Source organism: Sorghum bicolor, chromosome 6 (genome assembly GCF_000003195.3).
Source record: "Sorghum bicolor cultivar BTx623 chromosome 6, Sorghum_bicolor_NCBIv3, whole genome shotgun sequence".
In the NCBI taxonomy this organism is placed as follows: Eukaryota; Viridiplantae; Streptophyta; class Magnoliopsida; order Poales; family Poaceae; genus Sorghum; species Sorghum bicolor.
The window spans coordinates 1,217,234-1,242,072 of NC_012875.2; the positions used below are offsets into that span (position 1 = coordinate 1,217,234).

General features: G+C 48.0%; 2 protein-coding genes across 7 annotated transcripts; one reads left to right on the plus strand and one right to left on the minus strand.

Annotated features, from left to right (window-relative positions):
- Window positions 15,981-18,253, plus strand: LOC8080260. The gene is made up of 2 exons (XM_002445995.2): window positions 15,981-16,325; window positions 16,760-18,253. The coding sequence occupies exons 1-2, from the start codon at window positions 16,264-16,266 to the stop codon at window positions 17,442-17,444; spliced, it is 747 nt and encodes a 248-aa protein (XP_002446040.2). The 5' UTR covers window positions 15,981-16,263; the 3' UTR covers window positions 17,445-18,253.
- LOC110436561 (phosphomannomutase-like) lies at window positions 17,806-21,697 on the minus strand. Of its 6 annotated transcripts, none has more exons than XM_021463856.1 (12): window positions 21,505-21,697; window positions 21,387-21,431; window positions 21,184-21,271; window positions 21,026-21,102; window positions 20,577-20,612; window positions 20,429-20,484; window positions 20,246-20,345; window positions 20,056-20,151; window positions 19,887-19,976; window positions 19,652-19,703; window positions 18,877-18,958; window positions 17,806-18,297 (listed from the first exon to the last, which is right to left on the minus strand). In XM_021463856.1, exons 1-11 carry the CDS (start codon window positions 21,580-21,582, stop codon window positions 18,903-18,905), a joined length of 774 nt encoding a protein of 257 aa, XP_021319531.1. In that variant the 5' UTR covers window positions 21,583-21,697; the 3' UTR covers window positions 17,806-18,297; window positions 18,877-18,902. The 6 variants fall into 6 exon arrangements, 5 of the variants coding, with proteins under 5 accessions (XP_021319531.1, XP_021319530.1, XP_021319533.1 ...); XM_021463855.1 differs by lacking the exon at window positions 17,806-18,297 and adding an exon at window positions 18,333-18,680; XM_021463858.1 differs by lacking the exon at window positions 17,806-18,297 and adding an exon at window positions 18,333-18,680 and having other exon boundaries at window positions 21,205-21,271; window positions 21,505-21,696.

Consider the following 24,839-nt stretch of genomic DNA (forward strand, 5'->3'; position numbering starts at 1 on the left):
TGCCGGAAGCGTGGACCCGACCAGGATGCGGCCAGAGATCTTGGAGAAAGCGGAGGTACAACAGCTATTGAACGAGCTGTTTAACTTCGCGGACGGAGGCTTCATCCGTGGCAGTGATCGGGTGCAAGCCTTCAAGTTAGGACGACCAGCACCAAAGGTATGTAGCAGATTATTTTGTTTTAGCATTCGTATATCGTCGGCAGCTGACTCATCTCTGTTGCTTTTGCAGATCGGCGATGTCGACCGGTGCAGAGTGTATGTATCACTGGCACCGGGGATGGAAAATTCTGCGGGAGAAGACCCGCCAGAGGAGGACGCTGCTCGGTGTACTCATTACACCAGCAGTGAAGAGGACCAAGCCCGCCCCGTTCCGACCTCCGAGGAGAGGGTAGCGGGGAAGAGGCCATTGCCGGCAGATCCTTTGCCGACACCGGAGCTGCTGGCAGATCTACCGGCGGAGAGCAGCCAAGCACCGAAGCGTCGTCGGCTCGTGCGGATCGTTGACGACGACGACAACGACGAGGAGGCTGCGCCGTCGTTGGTCCGACGGCCCCGGGGCCGCCCAGATAATGCGCCGGCCGCTACTGATCGAGTGGCCGGCGACGCTCCTGCACCGCAAGTTGTCGAGATGGGGGCGCAGGTGCCGACCGGCCGGGCGAGGAGGAGGTTCACCGCCACCCACCGTCGATCAGACCTGTAAGTGTTCGACTTACGTATTTTGGACTCCTCTTTGATTTTTTTTTTGAAATTACACTTTTGTTCCTGTAGTGCGGCGTCGGATGTCGACCCCGGCCAGGCTACCAGCTAGGGGACGGGCGAGCCAGTCCGCGCTGCTGAAGATACGGCCCCCCAGACCACAGAGCAGCCTACCGCTGCAGTCGCGCTTGGGAGCACGGAGGGGCTCCCGACCGCGGCGCCGACTACGACAGGCAGCCCGACCAGGGCTGAAGAGGCTCCCCTAGCCGGCGTCACAGAAGAGGAGGGAAGATCCCCGACCGCTCCTCCTGCCGGGGGGAGTGAAGTCCCCACGCCACCCCGAGCAGGAAACTCTTCGACTGCAGGCTCCCCAGGTCTGGTCCGAGGGTCAGTAATACCTGGGACCACCACCGGGGGTGACGCAGCGCAGGAGGGAACCCGGGCGGCCTCCGATGACGAGGTGGAAGAGATCGAGGGTCGTCCCCGTGATGGCCGCCAACACGTGTATGTGTGGCGCCAACGCGGGGATCACTTTATCGGGCATGAGGAGCTCGCCAAGACCGAGGAGGCCGCCAGGGTGGAGCGCGCGGCCAAGCGCCTCGTCGACGAAGTCAAGGTAAGCGACTTTTTGTACTGCTGTACATTCTATGCCTTGTCTTGCATGGTTGTTATATGCTCGCTTTGTAGGGCGCAATGAAAACGGCAAAGTACCGAAAACGGTGCTTTGACCAGATAGAAGGCGTCATGGCCGAGAACAAGGCCCTTACCGCGGAGGTAGACCGTCTGCGGTCGGAGGTCGGGGAGAAGGTGGCCGAGATGAGTGCCCAAGAGGAGCGTCGTCTCGACCTCACTCGTCGCTTAGCCGATCAGTACCGGCAGCGAGAAGGTTAGTCACATGCTCCGAGCAGCTTTGCGTACTTTTGCAGTTTGCTTTACTGACCAGTTTATGATTCACGCAGACTTGGAGGAGGAGGTGGCGCGCCTCCGACAAGAGAAGGAGCAGCTCAGCCAAAAGCTCGCCGGTGCGCTGGAGTCCGGGCGGCGAGCAGGAGAGGAATTGGGTCGAAAGGACCGGGAATTATCTGGTAATGGGTGCCGTCGTGTTAGTTGCTGCTTGCCGCCCCTTTGTTTGTTTGGTATGCCGAAAATAACGCTTTGTTTTGTTTGCAGTGCTCAAGGTGAACGCCAAGAAGCACCTGGATGATCTGATCAAGGACCGGGACTCCTGGAAGGTCAACTGTTGCAGGATCTGGAAAGGAGTGTCTCCGGTCCTAGACCTGATCAGTCCCGAGCTCCCGGAGAGCCAGCCCCGCGCGCCGCAGTTGACCCCGGTCGAGAAGGCGCAACGGGCGTGGGACTGGCTCCAGCAGTTCGTGAAGGACGCCGGGGAGTTTGCCGGCGCGCACGTCCTCAGCATGGTGCGCGCCCACTACCCCCTGGTCGATTTGAGCAGGCTGGAGAAGGGGTACCCGAAGGAAGTCGGCCCACAGGAAGCGGACGAGCTTCGGGGGAGTCTGCTGGACTTGTCGTCGACAGTGATCGGCGACATCAATCTGTGCAGAACGGCCACCCCTCCAGACCAGCCGAGTTCAGATAGGTCGGCCAGGGAGTTGTCGGGCGCGTCCGTTGCGGGAGATGGGCGGTCGACGCCTGCGGTCTCGACCAGCCAGGCGCCGGTGGCCCCGACCCCTTCGTCCGGGTAGCAGGGCCAGGCGGGTGATCAGCCCGAGCGGCTAGGCCAGTAGAGTAGTCTGTAGGAATAGACTAGTGTCTGCCCGTCAGGGTATTTATTGTAAACTTTGTATGTAAAGTTTGTAATAAAGTTTGCTTTTTGTCATGACTGTTACTTTGAGCGCTGTAAGAATATCTGAGTGACGTGTCACCGTATTCGTCTTGGTAGTCGCTAAGAGCATCCATTGCAGGAGTTTTGCCGAGTGCTGTGTGCGACAAGGTATAGGCAGAAAATAGAGAATTTCATTATCAAAAAATTATAAGATACTTACAAAGGAAAGTTATTAAAACTTTATGGATAGAAACGTCGCAGTTTGTCGATGTGCCAAGAGTTAGACACTCGTGTTCCGTCTGGGTATGCCAATCTGTAGGACGTAGGTCGCGTGACCTCGGTCACCACGAAGGGTCCTTCCCAGGGAGTGGATAGCTTGTGCATTCCCTCCTGGCTTGTTTTTCATCGGAGTACCAGATCGCCGACCACGAAGGAACGGTCTTTGACGTTCCTGTTGTAGTATCGCCTGACTGCCGCGAGATATTTTGCTGTTCGGAGACAAGAATCTAAACGCTTTTCCTCCATGCAATTGATTTCGAGTTCTCTGGCGTTGTCAGCGGTCGCCTGGTCGAAGTGTTCGATTCTAGGGGATCCGAAGTGTATGTCAGACGGCAGGACCGCCTCTGCACCGTACACCATGAAGTAGGGAGACGCCCCTGTGTTTCGACTGGTCTGAGTTCGGAGGCCCCAGACCACTGCCGGCAATTCTTTCATCCATCGTCCGGGTGCTCTGTCGTTTTCGGTGTACAACCTTTTCTTTAGGGCGTCAACAATCATTCCGTTAGCACGTTCAACTTGACCGTTGGCACGTGGATGTGCCACTGACACGTATTTTATGACTATGCCTCTGTCATCGCAGAAGTCCCAAAAAGTGGTGCCAGTAAACTGAGTGCCCAGGTCGGTGATTATGCTGTTCGGGATGCCAAATCTGTGTATGATTTGATTGAGGAACTCCACAGCCTTCTCGGAGGTTGCCTTGACCAGGGGCATGTATTCAATCCACTTGGAGAACTTGTCGACTAACACGAAGACAAACTTGAAATTACCCGGGGCTGGTTTAAATGGCCCGATCATGTCAAGCCCCCAGCAAGCAAAGGGCCAAGACGACGGGATGGTTTGAATTTCGTGGGCAGGTACGTGGGTCCTCTTAGCGAAGAACTGACATCCTTCGCAATGTCGAACCAGTTTTTCTGCGTCGCCGACCGCGGTTGGCCAATAAAAACCTGCTCGGAAAGCCTTTCCGACCAGTGTTCTGGATGCGGCGTGATTGCCGCAGGATCCAGCATGTATGTCCTCTAAGAGCTTGATACCATCATCTTGGGGTATGCACTTGAGCAATACTTCGGAGCTTGTGTTTTTCCGCATGAGTTTTCCGTCGACCAGGATGTAGTTCTTTGACCGTCGGATGAGGCGCTCATTCTCTGTTTTGTCCTGAAGGCCTGTCCCATCCGATATGTATTTGATGAACGGGGTACGCCAGTCACGCCCACCGGTTGTTGGAGTGGCGTCGTCTATGAGCATTGCCTCGGCAGGTTGCTTGTCGACCAGAGAGGAGCCTACGCTCGGCTCGTGGATGTCTTGGACGAAAATACCCCGCGGGATCTGTGCTCGAGATGAGCCTAGCTTCGACAACGCATCTGCTGCTTGGTTCTTATCCCAGACCACGTGGATGTACTCTATGCCGTAGAAGTTGGTTTCCCATTTGCGAATTTCTTTGCAATAGAGATCCATCTTCTCGTGGGTTGCGTCCCACTCCTTGTTGAGCTGGTTGATGACCAAGGCGGAGTCGCCATAGACATATAGTCGCTTGATTCCCAGCTCAACGGCTAGTCTTATGCCATGCAAGCATGCTTCGTATTCGGCGACGTTGTTTGACGCCGGGAAAAGGATCCGAAGGACGTAACGCAGTTTGTCCTTGTTGGGTGATACGAACAGTATCCCAGCGCCGGCACCATTGATGTTCAAGGACCCATCAAAGAACATTGACCAGTGGTCAGAGACATCGGGAACGGGAGGCTCATTGAGATCCGTCCATTCGGCAATGAAATCGACCAGGGCCTGAGACTTGACCGTAGTTTGGCTCTGGAACTCCAGCGAAAATGGGCACAATTCCATCGCCCATTTCACGATTCTGCCATTGGCGTCTTTATTGCGCAGGATGTCCCCGAGAGGGAAACTGGTTGTCACCAGGACTCGATGGCCGTCGAAGTAGTGCTTCAGCTTTCTTGATGTTATCAGAATGGCGTATATGAGCTTCTGTATTTGTGGATACCTGGCCTTGGACTCGTTTAAGACTTCACTTATGAAGTAAACGGGTCTCTAGACCTTGTAGGCGTGACCTGGTTCATCTCGCTCGACCACTATTGCCGTGGAAACAACCCTGTCGGTTGCAGCAATGTAAAGGAGTAGGTCTTCATTGGGTTGAGGCGCTGTGAGGACAGGTGGTGAAGTGAGGAAGGTCTTAAGCTGAGTGAACGCAGCGTCGGCTTCCTCTGTCCAAGAAAATTTTTCTGACGCTTTCAATAGTTTGAAGAAAGGGAGGCCTTTTTCTCCCAGCCTTGAGATGAAACGACTGAGGGCGGCCATGCATCCGGTTAGCTTCTGAATGTCCTTGACGTTCTTCGGTGGTCGCATGTCGAGTACGGCTTTGACTTTTGAAGGGTTTGGTCGTATGCCGTCGCGACTGACGACGTTGCCGAGCAGTAGACCGGAAGGAACGCCGAAAATGCATTTCTTGGGGTTGAGCTTCCACTTGTACCTATTGAGTGCCTTGAAGGTTCGGTCTAAGTTGTCGATTAGGGTGCTCGCGTCCCTTGTTTTTACGACCACGTCGTCCACATAGGCCTCGACGAGGTCATCGCGAATCTCGTCGTGGAGGCATTGCTGGATGGCCCTTTGATAAGTGGCCCCGGCGTTTTTGAGTCTGAAAGACATGGTCGTGTAGCAGTATGCGCCGAAGGGTGTGATGAAGGATGTTTTGATCTGATCTTCTTCCTTTAGCGAGATCTGGTGATAACCAGAGTAGCAGTCTAGAAAGGAGAGGAGTTCGCATCCGGCCGTTGAGTCGACCACCTCGTCGATGCGAGGGAGACCAAAAGGATCTTTAGGACAGTGTTTGTTAAGATCAGTGTAATCAACGCACATTCTCCATTCATTATTCTTTTTGCGTACAAGAACCGGATTGGCGAGCCAATTGGGATGATACACTTCTTTTATGAATCCGGCTGCTAAAAGCCGTGTTATTTCTGCCCTAATAGCCTCCTTTTTGTCACGAGCGAACCGTCGAAGTTTTTGCTTGATTGGTCTTGCGGTCTTCGAGACATTTAAGGAGTGCTCGATCAGGTTTCGTGGGACACCGGGCATGTCTGCGGGTTTCCATGCGAAAACGCTCACGTTGTCCCTTAGAAACCTGACGAGCGCGTCTTCCTATTTTGGATCCAGGGTGGCCCCGATGAGGGCTGTCTTCTCGGGGTTGCCTTCGACCAGCTGCACTTCTTTGTACTCCTTGGATTTTGAGTTCTTCCTGGCTGTCGCCTGTTCGGGTAATCGGAGCTGGTCGGGAGGCAGCTGTGCGGCTTGGTTTGTTGTTTCCGCCATGCGGATTGAGAGGTCGATTGCCTCGGTGATCTTGAAGCTTTCTTCTTCGCAGGTGTACGCAGTGTAGATGTTGCCTCTGACGGTTAGGACACCCTTCTCCGTGGGCATCTTAAGGACCAGGTATGAGTAGTGCGGGACTGCCATGAACTTTGTCAGCGATGGGCGGCCCAGTATGGCGTGATAGGTCCCGTCGAAATCCGCGACTACGAAGTTGATGAACTCCGTCCGGAAGTGGTCGGGTGTGCCGAATTGGACAGGCAATGTTATCTGTCCGAGGGGCACTGAACTTTGACCTGGCAAAACCCCCCAAAATTGGGCGTCGTAAGGTTTTAGTTGTGCCGGGGATATCTTGAGGGCGGGCAGGCTGTTGCGGAAGAGGATGTCGATGGAGCTTCCCCCGTCCACGAGCACGCGCTCGAATCTGATGCTGTTGATGCAGGGGTCAAGAATCAGGGGGAAACGACCCGGCTCTGGGATAGCGGCCCACTGGTCCTTCCTGCTGAACGAGATCTCCCTGTGGGACCACGTGGGAAATTTCGGATCTGCGATCAGCCCGTCCGCGCTGTCTATGTTGAGGTAGGCTCTCTTTAACAGCTTTCTTTCTCGCTTGGACTCAGTGGAGACCTTGCCCCCGAAAATGGAGTGGACCACGTCAGTGGGGCTGACGTATTGGTGTCGAGGGTCCCTATCTTGGTTCTCATCCTCATCTTCGTGGTCGTGCCCGTCGCGCTTGTTATTTTTCTTGGCGGAGTCGTCTTGGGCGGCCCGCCGTGTATAGATACTTTTTAGGACGCGGCACTCTTCCATGGTATGATTGGACTTTGGATGTAGTTGGCATGGTCCCTTCAATGTTTTGTTGTAGTCTTCTTGGTAGTCCCGTCGTCCATTGGGACGTTTGACCGTATTTACTTCGTGGTCGTAATCGCGAGGGCGCTTTCCTCTGAAGTCATCGCGGCTGTCGCGCCGCCGATCCCACCCCTCTCGGTGATCGCGGTTGTCGGAGCGGCGGTGGTTTCTGCTGTCGTAGCGACCACGACCGTCGTCTCGCCGGGGGGGCTGGTCGGGACCTCTCGCATCGTCTCGGATTAGTTTTTCTGCGTCATCGGCATCGGCGTAATTTTTGGCCGTGGCGAGGAGCTCTGCTACCGTTGTTGGACGCTTACGCAACAGCTTGTTCCTCAGTGCTTCGTGGAAATGCAGGCCCTTGATGAAGGCTGAGATGGCCTCGTCGTGGGAAATCTTTGGGATTTTGAGGCGCATATCCGAGAATCGTCGGATGTAATCGCGCAGAGGTTCGTTCTTCCTGTCCCTTATCCTTTCGAGGTCATACTTGTTTCCAGGCTGCTCGCATGTGGCGATGAAGTTGTCGATGAAGGCCTGGCGTAGTTCCTCCCAAGAGTCGAAGGAGTCCTCGGGCAAGCCAAGAAGCCACTGATGACCAGCCTGGTCGAGGACTACGGGGAAGTAGTTAGCCATGACATGTTCATCCCCTGCCGCTGATCGGACGGTGATTTCATAGAGAGTAATCCAGTTTTCTGGATTTTCCTTGCCGTCGTATTTTTTAAGTTTTTCGAGCTTGAAATTGCGGGGCCACACGACCTGGCGAAGGTGTGAGGAGAACTGTCTTAGGCCCGGAGGACCGTGCGTTGCATCGAACTCGATGCGGCGCAAGTTTTCGTGGACTGCTCTCTCTGCGGCGCGCCTGTTGATGCGGTCCCGGGCATCTCTGGGAGGGATGTTGTGGCGGAGATCCCCGTGCTGGTTTACTTCTTGGCCGCGTACGCGGTTCTGCTCGTGGCGACCGTCGGCGTCCCGACCACCATCGTCGCGCCGTGGGTCCCCTCGACGGTTGTCGGGGGTGCGGCTGCGGTGGCGCCTGGTGGGAGACGGTGGGGCCCGGCTACGATTAGTCTGGTCGGAGGCGGCTTCCGTATAAGAGACGTCCTGGACTCTCTTGAGCAGGGTGGCTGTCTGTCCCATTGCAGCGATCAGGTGTGCTCGGATGCTGGTCCGGACTCCCTGGCACTCGGGGGTGTCAGGAAGCCGATCTAGGTTAGCCATGGCGACAGCCACGTTGGCGCTTGGCGTTTTGTAGACTGGCTGGTCTCCGACCATGTCAAAGGCATCGTTGAGATTGTTTGGGGGCATTTGTTGTTGCTCGTCTACGCGTCGTCGGGCGCGGTCGGCGTTGCGCTGTTCGCGGAGTTGCCTCTGGTCATCTGTTTCTCCATCAACGACCGGTTCATCGGCGCTGACATTGAACACAATATCCCCTCGCCGGGGGGGAAATACCGGGAATCGGTTGAAACCCGGAGGGTGCGAAGGAAAATCCAGGTCATAGTCCTCGTCTTCGGTGTCTATAACCTCGGTGGGGACAGAACCGGTGCTTGAGTTGGTGCTGGAAGCCTGGCCGTCCCGTAGTTCTCGGATTGTCACCATGTTGACGTAGTGACGATCGTTCCTTGTCGGCGACCAACCCGCCTTGCTGAAAACGGATTGGGTGTGCTGTGAGTAAACAGAGGCCGAGTTGTTCAGGCCGCAAGGATAATCTTTCTTCTTGAGCTCGACGGATCGTCCTGAGGGTGTTGAGGTTATCGTCAGAGTCGTTCCCAGCGGTTCGTGTGTGGCGACACGAGTTGGCTGGCGGGATTTGAAAAAATCCGCTGGGGGAGCTTGGTCGGGTCGATGCAGAACTCTGTCTACTAGTTGGGAAACTTCGAGTAGCTTGGAGTCAGCGCGATCAAGCGCTTGGAAAAGGTCTGAGCTGTCGATCTTCTTTCCCTTGTAGAGCGGGAACGGTGGTCGGGCGCTCGGTGCCGCCACGTGCGTGGTCGGAGACGGCGTGATCTCAGATTGGATCTGGGTTTCTTTCGGGACCGTGGTCGTGAGGCCGCCGCTGCACGTCGTCCACGTGATCTGGCCAACGGTGAACGTGAGGCCTTCAGGCACGGTCGCGGAAGCTGGGATCGTGACCATCCTGTTCGCCGGAAGAGTTGTGCGCACGCCCCCTACCTGGCGCGCCACTGTCGACGAAAGCTGGTCGGCAGTCTACCTTGGGGTATACCCACGGTAGTAGTTTATCGGTAGACGGTGCGCAAACTACGAACTCGATGGTGACGCAAGACACAGACAAGCTTTTTATCCAGGTTCGGCCGCCGAGTTGGCGTAATACCTACGTCCTGCGTCTGGTTGTATTGGATTGTGTTGAGAGATAATCTGTCCTAGGGGGGTCCCTTGCCCCTCCTTATATAGTCTGGAGGGCAGGGTTACAGATCTAGAAACTAATCCTAGTCGGTTACAATTGCCATGGATAATTCGATATCAATTCCTATTCTAACCGACTAGAATCCTGCTTGATCTCCACATCTTGTTTCCTTGCGCAAAACTCCAAGCTGTCGAATCAAGCCTTGAACTCATCTCGTAATAGGCCAAGCCTCCTGGCCCAAGTCTAGCCGTAAGGGTATAGGGGTCTATCCCCCCACAACCATGATCTACGGCAAGCCATAGAGTTGTATAATGTCAGAGAAAGAATGCCTGCACCACTAACTCGACTGTGTAGGGGTGAGCGAAGGGGATGCAATGGGAGTACTATCTGAAGCGGACGATGACCGTCAATATGATGGATTTCCTCCGACGCACAACAATTGGTACTAGTAAGGGCATAAGGAGGCTAGTTAGGAGGAGGTGTTCTGACTTCTACCTTTTGCAGGTGGTGCATGTGTGGATGTGATCCTTGACTAGCTGGCGCATGTTGGGGAAGCAGAAATCATGGTGGAGCCAATAGACCGTGCACTAGACACCATCTTGGCCATCATCGTGGATGGTAGATTGGATTTGTGGTAGGAGGCGTGAGGCCTGAGGGCCGTAGAGGTGGGAGTCAAAGGCCACCATTCTGTTGACCAAGGACCATTGTGCCATGCGAGTGCTGGTGGCAATCTCGTCCTAGATGGCCACGAGTGTGAGATTTGTGGCATGTGCTTGGTAGAGGCCCTGATGTAGTCAAACTTGGACACCAAGATGGCTAGGATAGTGCCCTAATTAGTGTTAAGGCATAAGAGGGTGTTGGCCACCATGTTCATGACGCCTGGCTTGTACTCAATGGTGAAGTTGAAGTGGAAGAGCTTGCCGACCCAATGATGTTTCGAGATCATCATGAGATGCTAATCATGGAGAAATTTGAGGAAGTAGTGGCCTATGCATACCAGAAATTAGTGACCCCATAGGTACAAGTGGCAATGATCTGGCATGGACAAGACTAATCAATTCCCACTTAATACGCAGTGAGAGAGCAATGTTGAGGCATGACGGGCCTACTGAAGAACATGATCGAGTGCCACTCCTAGAGGATCACTGTCTTGAATCCGTGGGACAAGGCATCACACTCGATGATGAAATAGCTTGGTGAGTCTAGCAAGACAAGGACCACCGAGGTGACAGCGGCCTTGAGCACCTAGAAGGACAAGGTGGCCTCGTAGCTCCTGATGAACCCTCCTTCAGGAATACCATGAGGGGAGCCACTATATAGGGTGTTGTAATCCTAGACAAATTTACGATAGTAGCCCGCTAAGCTGAGGAAGATCCAACACCGCACATGCCAAACATGGTTGGGTCTAGCCACAGATAGCCTGCACCTTGGCTAGATCCATGGCGACATCAGCCTCGGTGATGATGTGGCCGAGGTAGGAGATGGACACTATAAAAAGTTTATCACCACCTGTTCCAAACCCTCCTTCATCGACGGTTTTGGCACTCATTGGTAAAAGTCATTGGTGAAAATCTCCCTGATCACCACCTGCTACGGGCTAACGGAGGTATTGGTCATCACCACCGGATCAGTGTATGATCCGGCGGTGCTGGCGGTTACTTACCACCGTGCCAAAGCATGATCCAGCAGCACTTGGTCGTGTTACCACCGCCGGTGTTATGGGTGATCTGGCGGTGATGATGGGGACAACAACACCGGTTCGGTGTACCATTTGGTAGCGATGATCGAGGCATCAACGAAAGTTGGTGTTATGACCTAGCATTGATGTAGTTACGAGCACAGTCGGTCGCCATTCGATTGGGCGATGTTGACGACAATATCAACGCGTACTATGCGGCGGTGAAGCCCTCTCGAATCACCAATGATTTGGACCCCATTGTAATAATAATAGAAATATTATTTCAATTACACCAGACCCTAGGTCGTATACATATACACAATGTCATAACATATATACATCACTGCCAAGACACATTTCCATAAAACACTTCCATCCACAAGAATGACTTCCATAAAATACATACGACAATATATAGTCTCCATCGAGATTCACGACTAGGTCCATAATCAAACTGCCAAAGGTTCTCTTGCAACCCAAGTGTAGTCTATCAACACTATCGTACCTTGTCCATAGTTTCTGCAACACAAGAAACACAGGTAAGACATGCATTTGCTATAGACTCAAAATTAGGCCGCAAAATTGACTAAGGGGGGACAAACTAAGAGCCGGAGTAGCCATATATATATCTTGGATGATGATGCTAATGTAATGCTGGACATAATCCAACGCCCAAGTACTGTGTTGCGATCAAATAGGCATCCTGTACATGCACAGTGAAGAAAAAATGTAAAGCGGTCAATGTTTCTTTGCTCTTTTTGTTGTAGGACCTGTGTGGCAAGCACGGGCGAAGCCACGTTGTGGCCACTGGATGCCCAGGCACCCACGGCAAAATTGCAGTCACTTTGTGAGAAGAAAATTTCCACCCTTTGTGCAACCCCCTTGGGCCAAAAGAAGGCACCCCCACTGGCCCAACTGCCCAAGCCCATGTGCTATGCATGTTGGATGTAGCTTCCAGGAGAAGGATGCCAATACGCAGTGGAAATTTTGCCGTGCCTTTGGCGTGCGAGGAGGCGCGGCGTTTCGGCTGCCGCAGCGAGCCATTGACGGAACTGCACAAGGGCGGCAACATCGCAGCGGCAGGGCACCAAGGCACCGACGCGACGCCTGCGCCCCTTCCCCTTCTCGGCTTCCCCGTCGTCAACTCATCGAGCCAAGCTGAGCGCCGACGGCCGCGAGCCCACGACAACAGCCGGATGTAAGCGTCTTCATCCTCAGAGCCTCTCTGTTCTACACTTCTGGTCCAAAAGAAAAGGCAAGGAATCAAATCCTTAATTAATTTATCTTGTATTTCAATCAAGTTAAGCCTCACATCCGATCGGACATCTGATTTTGATTCTTCATGGAATTCTGGTTATATGTTGAAATTTAGTAGGTTGCAGTTTAGGGTTAGTGTGTCAATTGGGGTTTTCTCTTTTTAGCATATGCATATACATTTATGATAGTATGGATCTGCAATTTGTTTATGTTTGCAAATGATAGGTAATCATGGAGAGGTTTTATAAACGGAAAGCTCAAGACATAGACACTGCCAACAATAACAGAAATTCATGTCTAGATGATCTCAATTGGGAAGAGGAGATTAAATATGATCCAGGCTTGAGAAAACAAATTGATGCTTACCATCCTAACCATAGAGAAAAGGTCAGAAGAAAATATTTGGAAAATGGACCTTGCCAGCCTCGCACATGTAATTTTCCTGTGTCAGATATTGGAGACAAGCCAAGAAGATTTATCCCAGAATGGTTTGATGAGTTTGGAAGTTGGCTTGAATATAGTGAGTCAAAGGACAGAGCATATTGTTTTTGTTGTTTCTTATTCAGAGAAAAGAAGGATGCAGGATATGAATCATTTGTAGTTAATGGTTGGAATGGTTATCATAGGAAAGCAAGGCTAAAGTCACATGTTGGTGACGTTGGTGGCTTACACTTCAATGCAATGAAGAAGTGCGATGATTTGTTACAAAGAAAGCAACACATAGATGTTGCTTACAATCAGATAAGCGAGACAGCTAAGAAAGCTTATTTTACTCGGTTGAATGGATCCATTGATACTGCTAGGCTATTGTTGAAGCAAGGATTGCCTTTTCGTGGCCATGATGAGTCACTAGAATCCAACAACAGAGGGAACTTCAAGGAGTTTTATGATTGCTTAGCACAACATGATCCAGAGTTACGCAAAGCGGTGAGTACAAATGCTGCAGCTAATAGTTGTTTGCTAGCTCCTGAAATTCAAAGGGACATTGTTGAATGTTTTGCAAATGAGATTGTACACTCTATCCTTGAAGAACTTGGCAATGATGTGTTTTGCTTGCTAGTTGATGAGTCAAGAGATGTTTCTTGCAAAGAACAGATGGCTGTGGTCTTGAGATATGTGGACAAATGTGGGATCGTGAAAGAGAGGTTTGTTGGTGTTGTGCATGTGACTGAAACAACTTCTTCTCACCTGAAGTCATCTATTGATTCTCTACTTGCAAAGTTTAAACTAAGCTTAAAGCAATGCCGAGGCCAAGGATATGATGGTGCTAGCAATATGCGAGGTGAGTTCAATGGCTTGCAATCATTGATCATGAGAGAAAGTAGGACAACTTATTATGTGCATTGCTTTGCTCACCAACTTCAATTAGTCATTGTGGCTGTCGTGAGAAAACATAAGGGCGTAAGCAATTTCTTAAGCATGATTTCTATCTTATTAAATGTGGTGGGTGGATCAGCTAAGAGACGAGATATGATTAGAGATATTAATCATGAGCAAGTGACAAAGGCATTAGGTTATGGGCAACTTGAGACCGGGACAGGGTTAAATCAAGAGCAATGCCTTCAAAGACCCGGAGATACTCGTTGGAGTTCTCATTACAAAACTTTCAAAAGTTTAGTCAACATGTTTCCTACAATAGTTGAAGTGCTAAAAGCTGTTGAAAAGGATGAAAGAGATTGGAAAAATAGAGATCAAGCATCAAATCTTCTAGTATACTTCAAATCATTTGACTTTGCCTTTTATTTGCATCTCATGTTGACTACATTAACTGCCACAAATGTCTTGTCATTAGCATTGCAACGCAAGGATCAAGACATTGTTAATGCCATTGGATGTGTGAAATCAACTAGACTCCATTTGAATAATCTTAGAAGAGATGGGTGGGACAAATTATTAGATGAAGTGAATGAGTTTTGCAACAAGCATGAAATTGACCAAATGGAAATGGAAGATACATATATTGATCCCCGGCAACCTAGAAAAAAAACAGGAATTACATACAAGCATCACTATGAAGTGGATTGCTTTAATGATGTTATTGATTGGCTAGTTCAAGAGCTTGATAGCCGCTTTAGTGAGACAAGCTCTCAATTGCTTGTTTGCTCAGCTGCTTTCGACCCAAGGGATCAATTTCATGCTTTTGATGTGGAGACTTTGATGAGCTTAGCAAAACTCTATCCTGATGATTTTAGTTCTGATGAGTTGAGGGAGCTTAGCCATGATCTTTGCCTTTACATTGAAGATGTGCGAGAAGATGCTAGATTCTCCAACATCAACACTATCAGTGAGCTCTCTCAAAAAATGGTTGAGATGAGAAAACATCATCGTTATCCATTGGTCTATCGACTTTTGAAGCTTGTACTAGTACTGCCTGTCGCTACTGCAACAGTTGAGAGATGCTTTTCTGGAATGAAGATTGTCAAAACAAGTTTGTCTAATCGCATGGGTGATCAACACTTGAGTCATAGACTTATTTGCTATCTAGAGAAAGAAGAAATGAAGAAAGTAAGTAACGAGGCTGTGGTTCGTCGTTTCATGACCATGGAAGGAAAAAGGCGCAAATACGATCTCTGATAGGTAATGTAATGTATCTAATTTTAATCGATAATTCTACAATTTATTTGCTAAATAATTGACCTATTTTTTCTCTTTCTTTTTAGCCAAGGCTTGGGATCTTCATCATGGTCTCCTCGATCAAAGATTTTGCTATATGGGCATATTTTCTTGATGATTTTGGCATTCTATCAATGAATACACTTCTTTTTTGTTAAATGGTGAGTGCTATGTTTAAACCAAAATCTTATCTCTATTGCTAGAAGTCGAATTTGATATTAAAATATGGTAGTTGCACTTATGCTATTTTTGGTTGAACATCGTATCAGTAAGTGTAGTTATGAATTAAGTAGTGCACCCCCCATCATTTTGCTCTAGCTTCGCCCCTGGTGGCAAGCTCATCATGAGACTATGAGAGTGACATATATTCATCAAAGCTAACAATAATATAATATTTGGCCCAACTGGGGGATAATAGTATTTAGGTTGACGAAGAGGCGCTAGCTGGCCGGGGGTCACGGAAGCCGGCCTGAGTGACTGAGTCGCCCAAAGCGGACGACGTGGGGTCTTTGTTCTTGAAGCTTCTATATATGTGACCTTAATGTTACGAGGAAACATAAACTCTTTTGTTCAATTTTGAAAAGATGAGTTCCTGCCATTTTGTTTTATAAAAAAAAAAACTTGCCTGAGACTTATTACAATATTAAGTGATACATGAAAGAGCCATAGAAAGTCACTGCTACTTCAAGCTGACTCAGTACTGAATTATTGACCTCACAACACAGAACATCAGAAAATTCAGAATGTTCCGTAAAGATATATATAGAAGCTTCAGTATCTTAAAGTTGATTTGGAAACTGTTTCTGAAGCCTATTCAATTTCAGTGTACCCCCAGAAAATCATCCTTATGTACTTTTTTTCAAACACAAATGAAGATAGAAAATATAAAGCATTTCATCCTATTCTAGGTGTTATATTTTGGCCCATTCTGGTAGTTAATTATGCACTTATGACATTAATTTAGATTGGAGATTAAAAGAAGATAACAGCAGCATGTAGTGTTCATGTGCAGGTAAATGATGTGTATACAACATGCATGCTAGGAAGCATCTTCCCTCAGAAGGTGCTTGATTAGTCAGTATACCACATACTGATACATCATCTTTATTAATAATACATGATTTCAGAAGCAATATGTTTGGCTGCAGTCTGTTTTCCCAAGGAATGATCCCTCGAATGAAAATGCCATCCTCCTATACATCCTATCCTACCCAATCCAGTGGATTGCTAATGGACAACCAGTACGCCACTGGCATACATAACAACTCACTCACTCACTCACTAGCCGTCTGCAGTCTGCTACACTGGGAATGGGAAGGGAACCAATGCAACTGCATGCGCACCTACCTACCGGTGGTTGACAAGGAGCTATCAAAACCCATCCATGGTGGTGGCTGCTGGGGTCGGCGCCACATCCATCCATCCAAATGATCCATGCATCTTCTCCTCCTCGACCTGACGAATTGGATCATCTGCGCCGCCGCTGCGCCTTTCAGGTTTGCCTTGCCGCACCGGAAAGCTAGCTACCTGCACCTGCACGTTCTAATCCCTGCTGCAGCCACTTTAAGTATGGATCACGTATTGTTCTAGCACTGGACTACACATTATGCGAGGAGGAGGCGTGTGATTGACGGTCCACCAGCTTGGTTGAATCTGATTTGCACAGGGACAAAAATGCAAACGTGTGGCTATCTATCAAACAGGAGAATTTGTCCTATGCTCTTGTTTAGAAAGCACAGGCCCTTCTTGTGCTGCTGAATTTTTTTTTTGGAAAGCTACATGCATGATTCTCGATTAACACCAACTCCAGTACTACATTACTTTCTTTATTCAGAGTTGTTAACCCACCTCAGAAGAGGATCGTTCTTGCATTGTTCCTCTACAACTACAACCTCTGCTATCATCATTTACCAGAAACTTGCATTGTCAGTCTCAGTCAGCCCACTCACTCACTCACGGCCACCGGAGAAGAACCAGCCGACGGGCCGGCCGGCCACCGGAAGAAGCAGAAGCAGCTAGCATTAATGCCGACGCTACGGCGGCGCAACCCTGAATTGGCCGTGAAGGCGCTGGAGGGGATCGTCTCAGCCAACACCTTCTTCACGGTGGCCGTCTTCATCGGCATCACGGGCACCATCACGCCGTCCTCCACCATCCCTCCGTCCTGCGTCGCAGGCGACGACATCGCGCGCAACTTCTTCCTGTTCGAGATCCTCTCCTTCGGCTTCTACCTCCTGTCCAGCCTGGTGGCGCAAGGGATGAAGCTGACCATCACGCTGCTAGCCTCCGACGACTTCTACGGCGACAGCGACAAGCCTCCGCCCGACGACTGCGAGGAGATGCCGGCGTGGCGCGCCGCGGCGCCACGGGAGAGGCGCCGCGCCGTGCTCAGGTTCGCGCAGCCCATGATGCTGCTCGCCGCTGGGTGCTCCATCATGGGCACCTTCTTCTTGCTCCTGTCCATGGTCGACGCCATCCAGCTCAAGTTCGGCATCCTCTCCTGTGGCATCCCGCTCGCCGTCGGCGCCACCTTCGCGCTCTCCGCGCTCGTCGTCGGTGGCCTGCTCTTCTATGGATCTACCGTCGCATACGCCCTCACGCATTACCTGCCCTGATAGTGAATACTCCTCTCTAGGCCGGCCTCTCTGCTACTTAGTTTCATTTTTGTCTTTTTTTTTTTCTCTCTCTCTCTCTCTCTCTTTTTCTTTCACTTTTTGTTACAGGCCAGCAGTGAGTAATTATTAACAGTGGATTTTGGAAATGAAGTGTAAGTACCTCCAATCCAAGAACAAGGTATATATACATATACACATGCTTCATGCTTGCATCTAAAGGATTAAAACGACAATAATGGCATTGCTTCTCAGTGGCAAGGTTGTTGTTACCAACATAATTTTGCATGACTAGAGAGTGTATTAGGTTCCAAACTGAATCGCGTTAGTATCCAGATCATTGTCTCTTTGTGTTATGAGGAACTCGGTGCAACATCTGTTCTCTAGTTTTATTTGCTTCCATGTAAACAATTGGCCGATAGGTTCAGGCCATAGCATTTGAACTTGAAAGCATCTAGAACCTAAAATGCAGTTACAACAGTTACTTTTTTTCCCTTTCCCAACACCTTACACAGTTATAACTTTTGAAATTCAGCAGATAGTAGCAAAGGGTACAAATTCTTCATTTATAGTCACCAAGCATACACGTAGGGCCTACTTGGGACTAATCCGCTCCACGTTTTTTCAGTTCCGCTCCATATTTTTCAGACAAGTAGTTGCAGCTCTACAAAACTATGCTCCAGAAAATTTACCTGCCCTGAATACAGTCTCTCAGCCTCTGCTCTAGATTGCTGCTCACCTAATCCTCGTTAGCTTCTTTTATTTTGTTTCTTTTCTCTCTTTTTCTTTCACTTTTTGTTACAGGCCAGCAGTGAGTAATAATTAACGGTGGATTCTGGAGTTGAAGTGTAAGTACCTGCAATGCAACAACAAGGTATACATGCTTCATGATTGCATCCAAAAGATGAATGGACAATGACATCGCTTCTCAATGGTGCCTTTGAGTGTCAGTGTGAGAAACATCTGTTCAGACTTTTTTGGGGTATTTTACAACTTGTCTTTTTCGGGTTGAGCATTGCATGACTACAAACGGTCTCAGCAGAGTATCACAAAGTTAGTTCGATTTGCTTCCATGTAAACAACTGGCTGTCAGGCTATCGCATTTGAAGCAGCTGGAAGTGTTCGGTTAGCAGTTCATCAGCTGCAGCCACAGCCACAGCCAGCTTTCAGCAGAGGCGAACGCGCCTGCAGTTACACTAGTTACTTTTTTCCTTTCCTAACGCCTTACACACTAGTAACCTGAAAATTTTAGCAGACAAAAGCAAAGGGTATGAATTCTTCACTTATAGTCGCCAATTGTACTCAGAGCACAAAATTTGGCAATGTGGAGTAAGCACAATTTTTTGCTTGAACTTCAAGCAAAAAATGGTGGCATATAATCGCTGTAAAAATGCAAAAAATAAAATATGGTCACAGGAATATCTACAAGGCATACAAATAAGTGGCACAATAAGATGGAGATCACTTAGCCATGAAGAGATCTCTGCATTGTTGTAACGTGTCATCAGGGCTGGTAACTGCAAATAAAAATGACAATCAGCAGTGAATGTCAAATGCGATGCGACTACTACTATGATAAATAAAAGAGGTATAGTTTTCACAAACAAAATTTCATACAAGTCACATTTCAGTAATGGAAAATTTGCCCACAAGTTTGACCAGCACATCACTATAATTCACTAGAGAGCATAGCAACTAATTGGATTTTGCAAGCTTTGAGTATTACTAAAATGATTCACATCCAAGCAGGCCAATAACCTGTCTAGTTGAGTACTGAAATATGATTGTAATTTGTAGTGATGTTCTCTTCTCCCCTCCCCCTTCTTTTTAGAGAAATTTTTACTAGTCCCTCACAAATATGCGATGTTTTTAATACTGACATTATCCCCAAAACACAATGTTTTTGGTTACAAAATAATTAGAAAACAAAACAAAAGTATAATTTTAAAACTAAATTTTTGAGACAAATTCACATATTATTTTGAAATATCCAAACTCAAACACATAATTAATACACAATCAAAGTTTGATTGGTTGAACCCTACACGTCATGTATTTGTGATTGGATCGGAGGGATAAGAAACAAACAAGAAAAAAATTGAACAAAAGTGGCGAGAGCTCAAACACATAGAAAAAATTCCACCCTGAGTTATTTCCAATTTTGTCAGGTGACATTGTGAATTCATAAGCATCATGCAACCAGCATATACCTGTATGCCCAACTGTTCTGTCAGATACAAAAATCTCATAATCATTGCCACCCTGTTAAATTATAGATTAAATTAATCAGATGAATTAGCAAAGATCAGCCATGCTATGATTGTGCTCGTGGCTATTTGCAAGAAAATAGAATTCCTGCATCGGTAGCTTGGAAACAAACATATCAAGACACCATAGACCATACAAGACACAAGCAAAAGTAAATAAAGTAGATGTATATACCACCTTGTAAGTCTTATCACCAAAGAAATGGATTTCCTGAAACTCCTCAAGATATCTCAAACAGTAAGTTTTGTCCCAGCCTTGGGGAAAAACCTAGCATTTAGTGTGGAAATAGTAAATACCATGAAGCCTAGTGTTTTCTGGAAAATGTGCGCAAGCCCTAGAGACTCACATCGAAACTAATCTGCCCACCGATAGAAAATGTCAGGTTCAAGTGTGTAAACCTTTCACGAAGCACAGACACCATCTTAGGCCGGATGTTATGCACCTGGAGGAAATATATTTGAATGATACCATTCCATGCATGTCAAACTAGGCAAAGTTACTAATGTTTAGTAGATCGATGATGATTTATACTATACCTTATCATACTTCTCAAATTCATCACGCTCCTCCTGACTGCAATTTCTCCCTATAGGAGACACGTTAATCATCCCATTTCGGAGCTCTATGAATGTACCCCTGAGACAATAATCATAACCAGTGATGACTAATATAAGGCAATAAGGTAGTGCAAACCAGAATTTCTTATTCTAATCACTGACGTTTTAATTGGGATATCCAAGTCAGCAATGTAGTGAAGAGTGAAGTTAATAATTTCCTGGAAAGAACACATCATCTTTAGCAGAGGCCTGAGAGATTTTATCGGTTGGAGCAGTGCAAAGAAAGTGAATATGCTATACCTAGACTCACCTTCAGCTTGTCGTCTCCGAGAAATGATTTCAAACTCTGCAGAGAGTGCAAAACAACAGGTCGATCATTGTTGAGAGCCTAAATAAAGTAGTCAGATATTTAATTCTAGTAGAGTAGAAGGCAAAGTAAAAACTTTGGTTTGTATTGTCAATTGTCAGTGTTAGCTCAAGCAGGCATTCAACTATGCCCGCACGTAGAACATGATTTTGCTTTGCCTGGTCATGCAAGCTTTGACAGTATTACTAAAATGATTCACAACACATCCAATCCTAGTATTCACCAATAACATGATTTTGCTTTGCCAGGTCAGTCTCAGTTCTACCTCATTAATTAATTATACCACTAGTCTACTACTTCCTTGTTGGTACTAAATTTGATGGGCTGAAATTCAGAGTTGCCCGATGCATCTAAGACAGTAGACAGCAGAAATAAAGTGCACGCAAACTTACTTGAGTTCCAATTAGCTCTCCGTTCTTGTGTGCAACCAGGCCATTTTCAGAGAAGACGTAATCGTAATCAGTAAAAACTGCAACAAACGAGGGGAATTGAACGCAAGCTCATCATCAACAATGTAATTTCCAGTGACGAACAGAGAGGAGCAACTAACTTGATTGTATAGGTTCCAGACCTGATTTGCCGAGCTGCTCGGTAATCTTGGCCAGATCAGATCCACCCACCACGCCAAGAGCCACGTGCTGCTCCCAAAATCAAAATCATAATCATAATCATAACGGAGATTGCAATTGCATGCGCAGCAGCCGCTGCTGTAAGAGGGGGTGGTGAGAGATGTCTCAGTTGTCAGTCAGTCACCTGTCGCAGCTGTCTCATGAACTCCAGCATCTCCGGCGTCACCGGCTGACCAATACAAGAAGATTCATGAGCAGGCCCGGCCGCCCGGGTTAATTCGCAAACTACTCGCGGGACGGACCTTGCGGGGCGCGGTGAGGGTGTCGTCGACGTCGAAGAGCACCAGGACATCCGCCGCGTTCCTTCCCCGCGCCGCCATCGCCAACCGCAACGAGCCTCCACTCCTCCGAAGTCCGATCCCGTCTACTGTACAAGTCGTCGCTCTCCAGTTTCTGTTTCCCCGGAGCCGGAGATTTCACCAAAAGATGGTGATCTTTGGCCTAATGGGCTATTTGTACTATTGCAGCATCTCCGAGAGATTCTTTGTTATCTTTTTTTTTAACGGATCTAGTGCAAACTCATCTCAAACTGTGCAAACTCTAATCTAGACCACAGGATGTTGATCCAAGAGGCGCTAAAAGATTGGATAATTTTGCACTTAACCGCCCGCTTTTAATCACACTTTTACAAAATCCCTCCTTCCACCTCTCTCATGCGCTCCCTTGGATCAACATCCTGCGGTCCAGATTAGAGTTTGCACAGTTTACACGGGAGATGAGTTTGCACTAGATACGTTGTCATCTTTTTTAAGGGCTTTGTTTAGTATAACTTTAAAATTGTTTTTTTATGAAAAAACTTTATGAGCAATTTTCTAAGATAAAGCTGAGCTATTTTAACAAAGTTATTTGGCAAAATAGTTTCACCAATAGCTTCATACATGGATGAAAGAAAGAAATAAAAGAGAAAGTCAGGATAAGCTATTTTTTCCAGCTTCATTTCAAATCATGTCTTTTTGAGGTCATATTTGGCACAGCTCAGCTTCAATAGTGAAGTTGTTTTTTAGAAAAAAAAAGTTTCATGAGCAACTTTTTGGTAAAGCTGAGCTGTGTTTGAAAAAGTTGTTTGGCAAAACAACTTCATCAACAGTTTCATGCATGGATAAAAGAAAGAAATAAAAGAGAAAGCTAGAATAAACTACTTTTTTCAGGTTTATTCCAACTCATATCTTTTGAGAGGAGATAAACATGCTTACAAGTTATGAACAACCGTGTTAATTTCAAAAAAAAAGATAAACTAATAAATTATAGACAAAGACTATTATTAAACAAGTGGGTCAACACATATTATCCATTGGAGATCACTTCTACATGAAGACGTCTCTGCGTTGTTTTGATGTGTCATCACGGGGGTTGGTATGTGCAAATAAAAATGATAGGATGAGCGGTGGATGTCAATTGTGATGCGACTATTATATCATGTTTGCTTAAGTTTATTAGTCGAATCTATCAACTTTTTTAATAGTTTTTTCTCTCATAATAAATCAGCAAATAATATTTTCTACCATATCTTTTCAGCCAAAAAGAAGTATAATTTTTGCAAATAAAATTAAGCTCTGTATCCAAAATTTCATATGAGTCACATTTTACTCATGGAAAATTTGGCAACAAGTTTGACCAGCAGATCACTGTCCACTAGAGAACATAACAACCAATTGCATTTTGCAAAGCTTTGGGTATTACTAAAACTAGGAGGATTCCCCGCGCGTTACTGCGGGTGTAAAAGGAGAATATAAATATAGCCTCACTGTAGTCTATTATGTTATCTATATATAATTTTAGTAATCAGTTTCAAAAGAGGAAGATAAGAGATCACGTGAGAAAATAATTGCTAGCAGTATGCATGCATGGTTATGTATAGGTAGCTCCATCCACTACTGAAACCATTTGTGAGTGGACACTTAATTGCATGCAACAGCAGAAGAAGTAGATGATGATGTGACGTAAGGAGGTGCAAGAGAATTAGCTTAGTGGAGTTTGTCTTTATAAAATATATAGATGTTGACATCCAAGCAGCTCTCGTACTAAGTAGTAATAAATAACCTATCCAATATAAAATATGTTTTTTTAGTGATGTTTCCTCCCCTTTGTTTTTATTTACTAAGGCCTTGTTTAGTTCCGAAAAGTGAAAACTTTTCGGCACTGTAGCATTTTCGTTTGTTTGTGACAAATATTATCCAATCATAGACTAACTAGAATCAAAAGATTCATCTCGTGATTTACAGCTAAACTATGTAATTAGTTTTTATTTCCGTCTATATTTAATGTTTCATGCATGTGCCACAAGATTCGATGTGACGGGGAATCTTGAAAACTTTTTGGTTTTCAGGGTGAACTAAACAAGGCCTAAGAGTATGTTTGGTTGACGCCATAGTTTATTACATCTAATCTTAGGCCTTGTTTAGTTGCCGAAATGAAAAAATTTCGGCTGATGTAGCACTTTTGTTTGTTTGTGACAAATATTATCCAATTATAAACTAACCAGGCTTAAAAAGATTCATCTCGTGATTTACAGTCAAACTGTGTAATTAGTTTTTGTTTTTGACTATATTTAATGCTTAATGCATGTAACGCAAGATTCGATGTGACGGAGATTCTTGAAAAGTTTTTGGATTTTGGGGTGAACTGGGCATGTTTGGCATGACTCCAGCTCCACATAGAGCAGCTCCACTCCAGAAATCCAGCTAGAGCTGGCTCTAAGTGGAGTTGGAGCTGTTTGGTAGAGGTGTTTGGCTAGAATGGTACTCTGAGCTCCAGAGTTGTGCTTTTGTCACTGTATCAGGGCCGGAAACCACACATCAGGGCCGCCGCAAGCGCCACGGTAGGCTGGACCGCGACACGAGCCCCCGGGGCCGTGCCGGCCACCTTGCCGCGTGCCGTCGGGGTCGCGCCCACCACCTGGCCACGAGCCACACCGAGGCCGCGCGGCCGCACACTAAGCTGGGTAGGCCGCGCTCGCCCTGCCAGTGCCGCGCAGGCCGCAGGCCATGGCCGACCGCGGCGCGAGCCGCCAGGGCCGTGCCGGCCGCCTGGTCGCGTGCCGTCGGGGCCGCGCCGCCGCAGGCAGAAGCTGGGCAGGCCGCGCCTGCCCCTACCAGTCAGCGCAGGCCGCAGGCCATGGCCGACCGCAATGCGAGCCGCCGGGGTCGTGCCGGCCGCGTGCCGTTGGGGCCGCGCACGTCCACCTGGCCGCGAGCCACGCCGAGGCCGCGCCGCAGCACGCGGGGCAGGCCGCACCCGCCCCTGCCGGCGCCGCGCAGGTCGCAGGCCATGGCCGACCGCGACGCCTACTCAGGCCACCGGCCGTCGGTGGGGGATGGGGGGCGAGGAAGAGAGGCAGAGGGAGGGGTAGGGGAGAGAGAGGCGGAGAGAACGGGGCGGCGCTGCCCGACCGGCTCGCGTGAAGGGGAAGGGGAAGGGGAAGGGGTAGGGAGAATAGAAAAATAACGATTCACTTGTGTAACCAGTGGCAATTGCGGGTAATTTCACCCCAACTCCACGTCTTGGTCCGTTTTGTTCGGTTTCGGAGTAGGAGAAGAGGTACTCCAAAAATTTGTACTAGAGCTCCAAAAACTCCATA

Bases quoted from the DNA above. Each gene is read 5' to 3' on its own strand.
- LOC8080260 (XM_002445995.2), top strand. From the start codon at position 16,264: ATGCATCTTCTCCTCCTCGACCTGACGAATTGGATCATCTGCGCCGCC. The intron at 16,326-16,759 runs GTTTGCCTTGCC...TTGCATTGTCAG, and splicing joins GCCGCCGCTGCGCCTTTCAG to TCTCAGTCAGCCCACTCACT.
- LOC110436561 (XM_021463856.1), bottom strand. From the start codon at position 21,582: ATGGCGGCGCGGGGAAGGAACGCGGCGGATGTCCTGGTGCTCTTCGAC. The intron at 21,432-21,504 runs GTCCGTCCCGCG...TGTATTGGTCAG, and splicing joins CCCTCACCGCGCCCCGCAAG to CCGGTGACGCCGGAGATGCT. The intron at 21,103-21,183 runs GTTAGTTGCTCC...CGTTTGTTGCAG, and splicing joins TCTGGAACCTATACAATCAA to TTTTTACTGATTACGATTAC.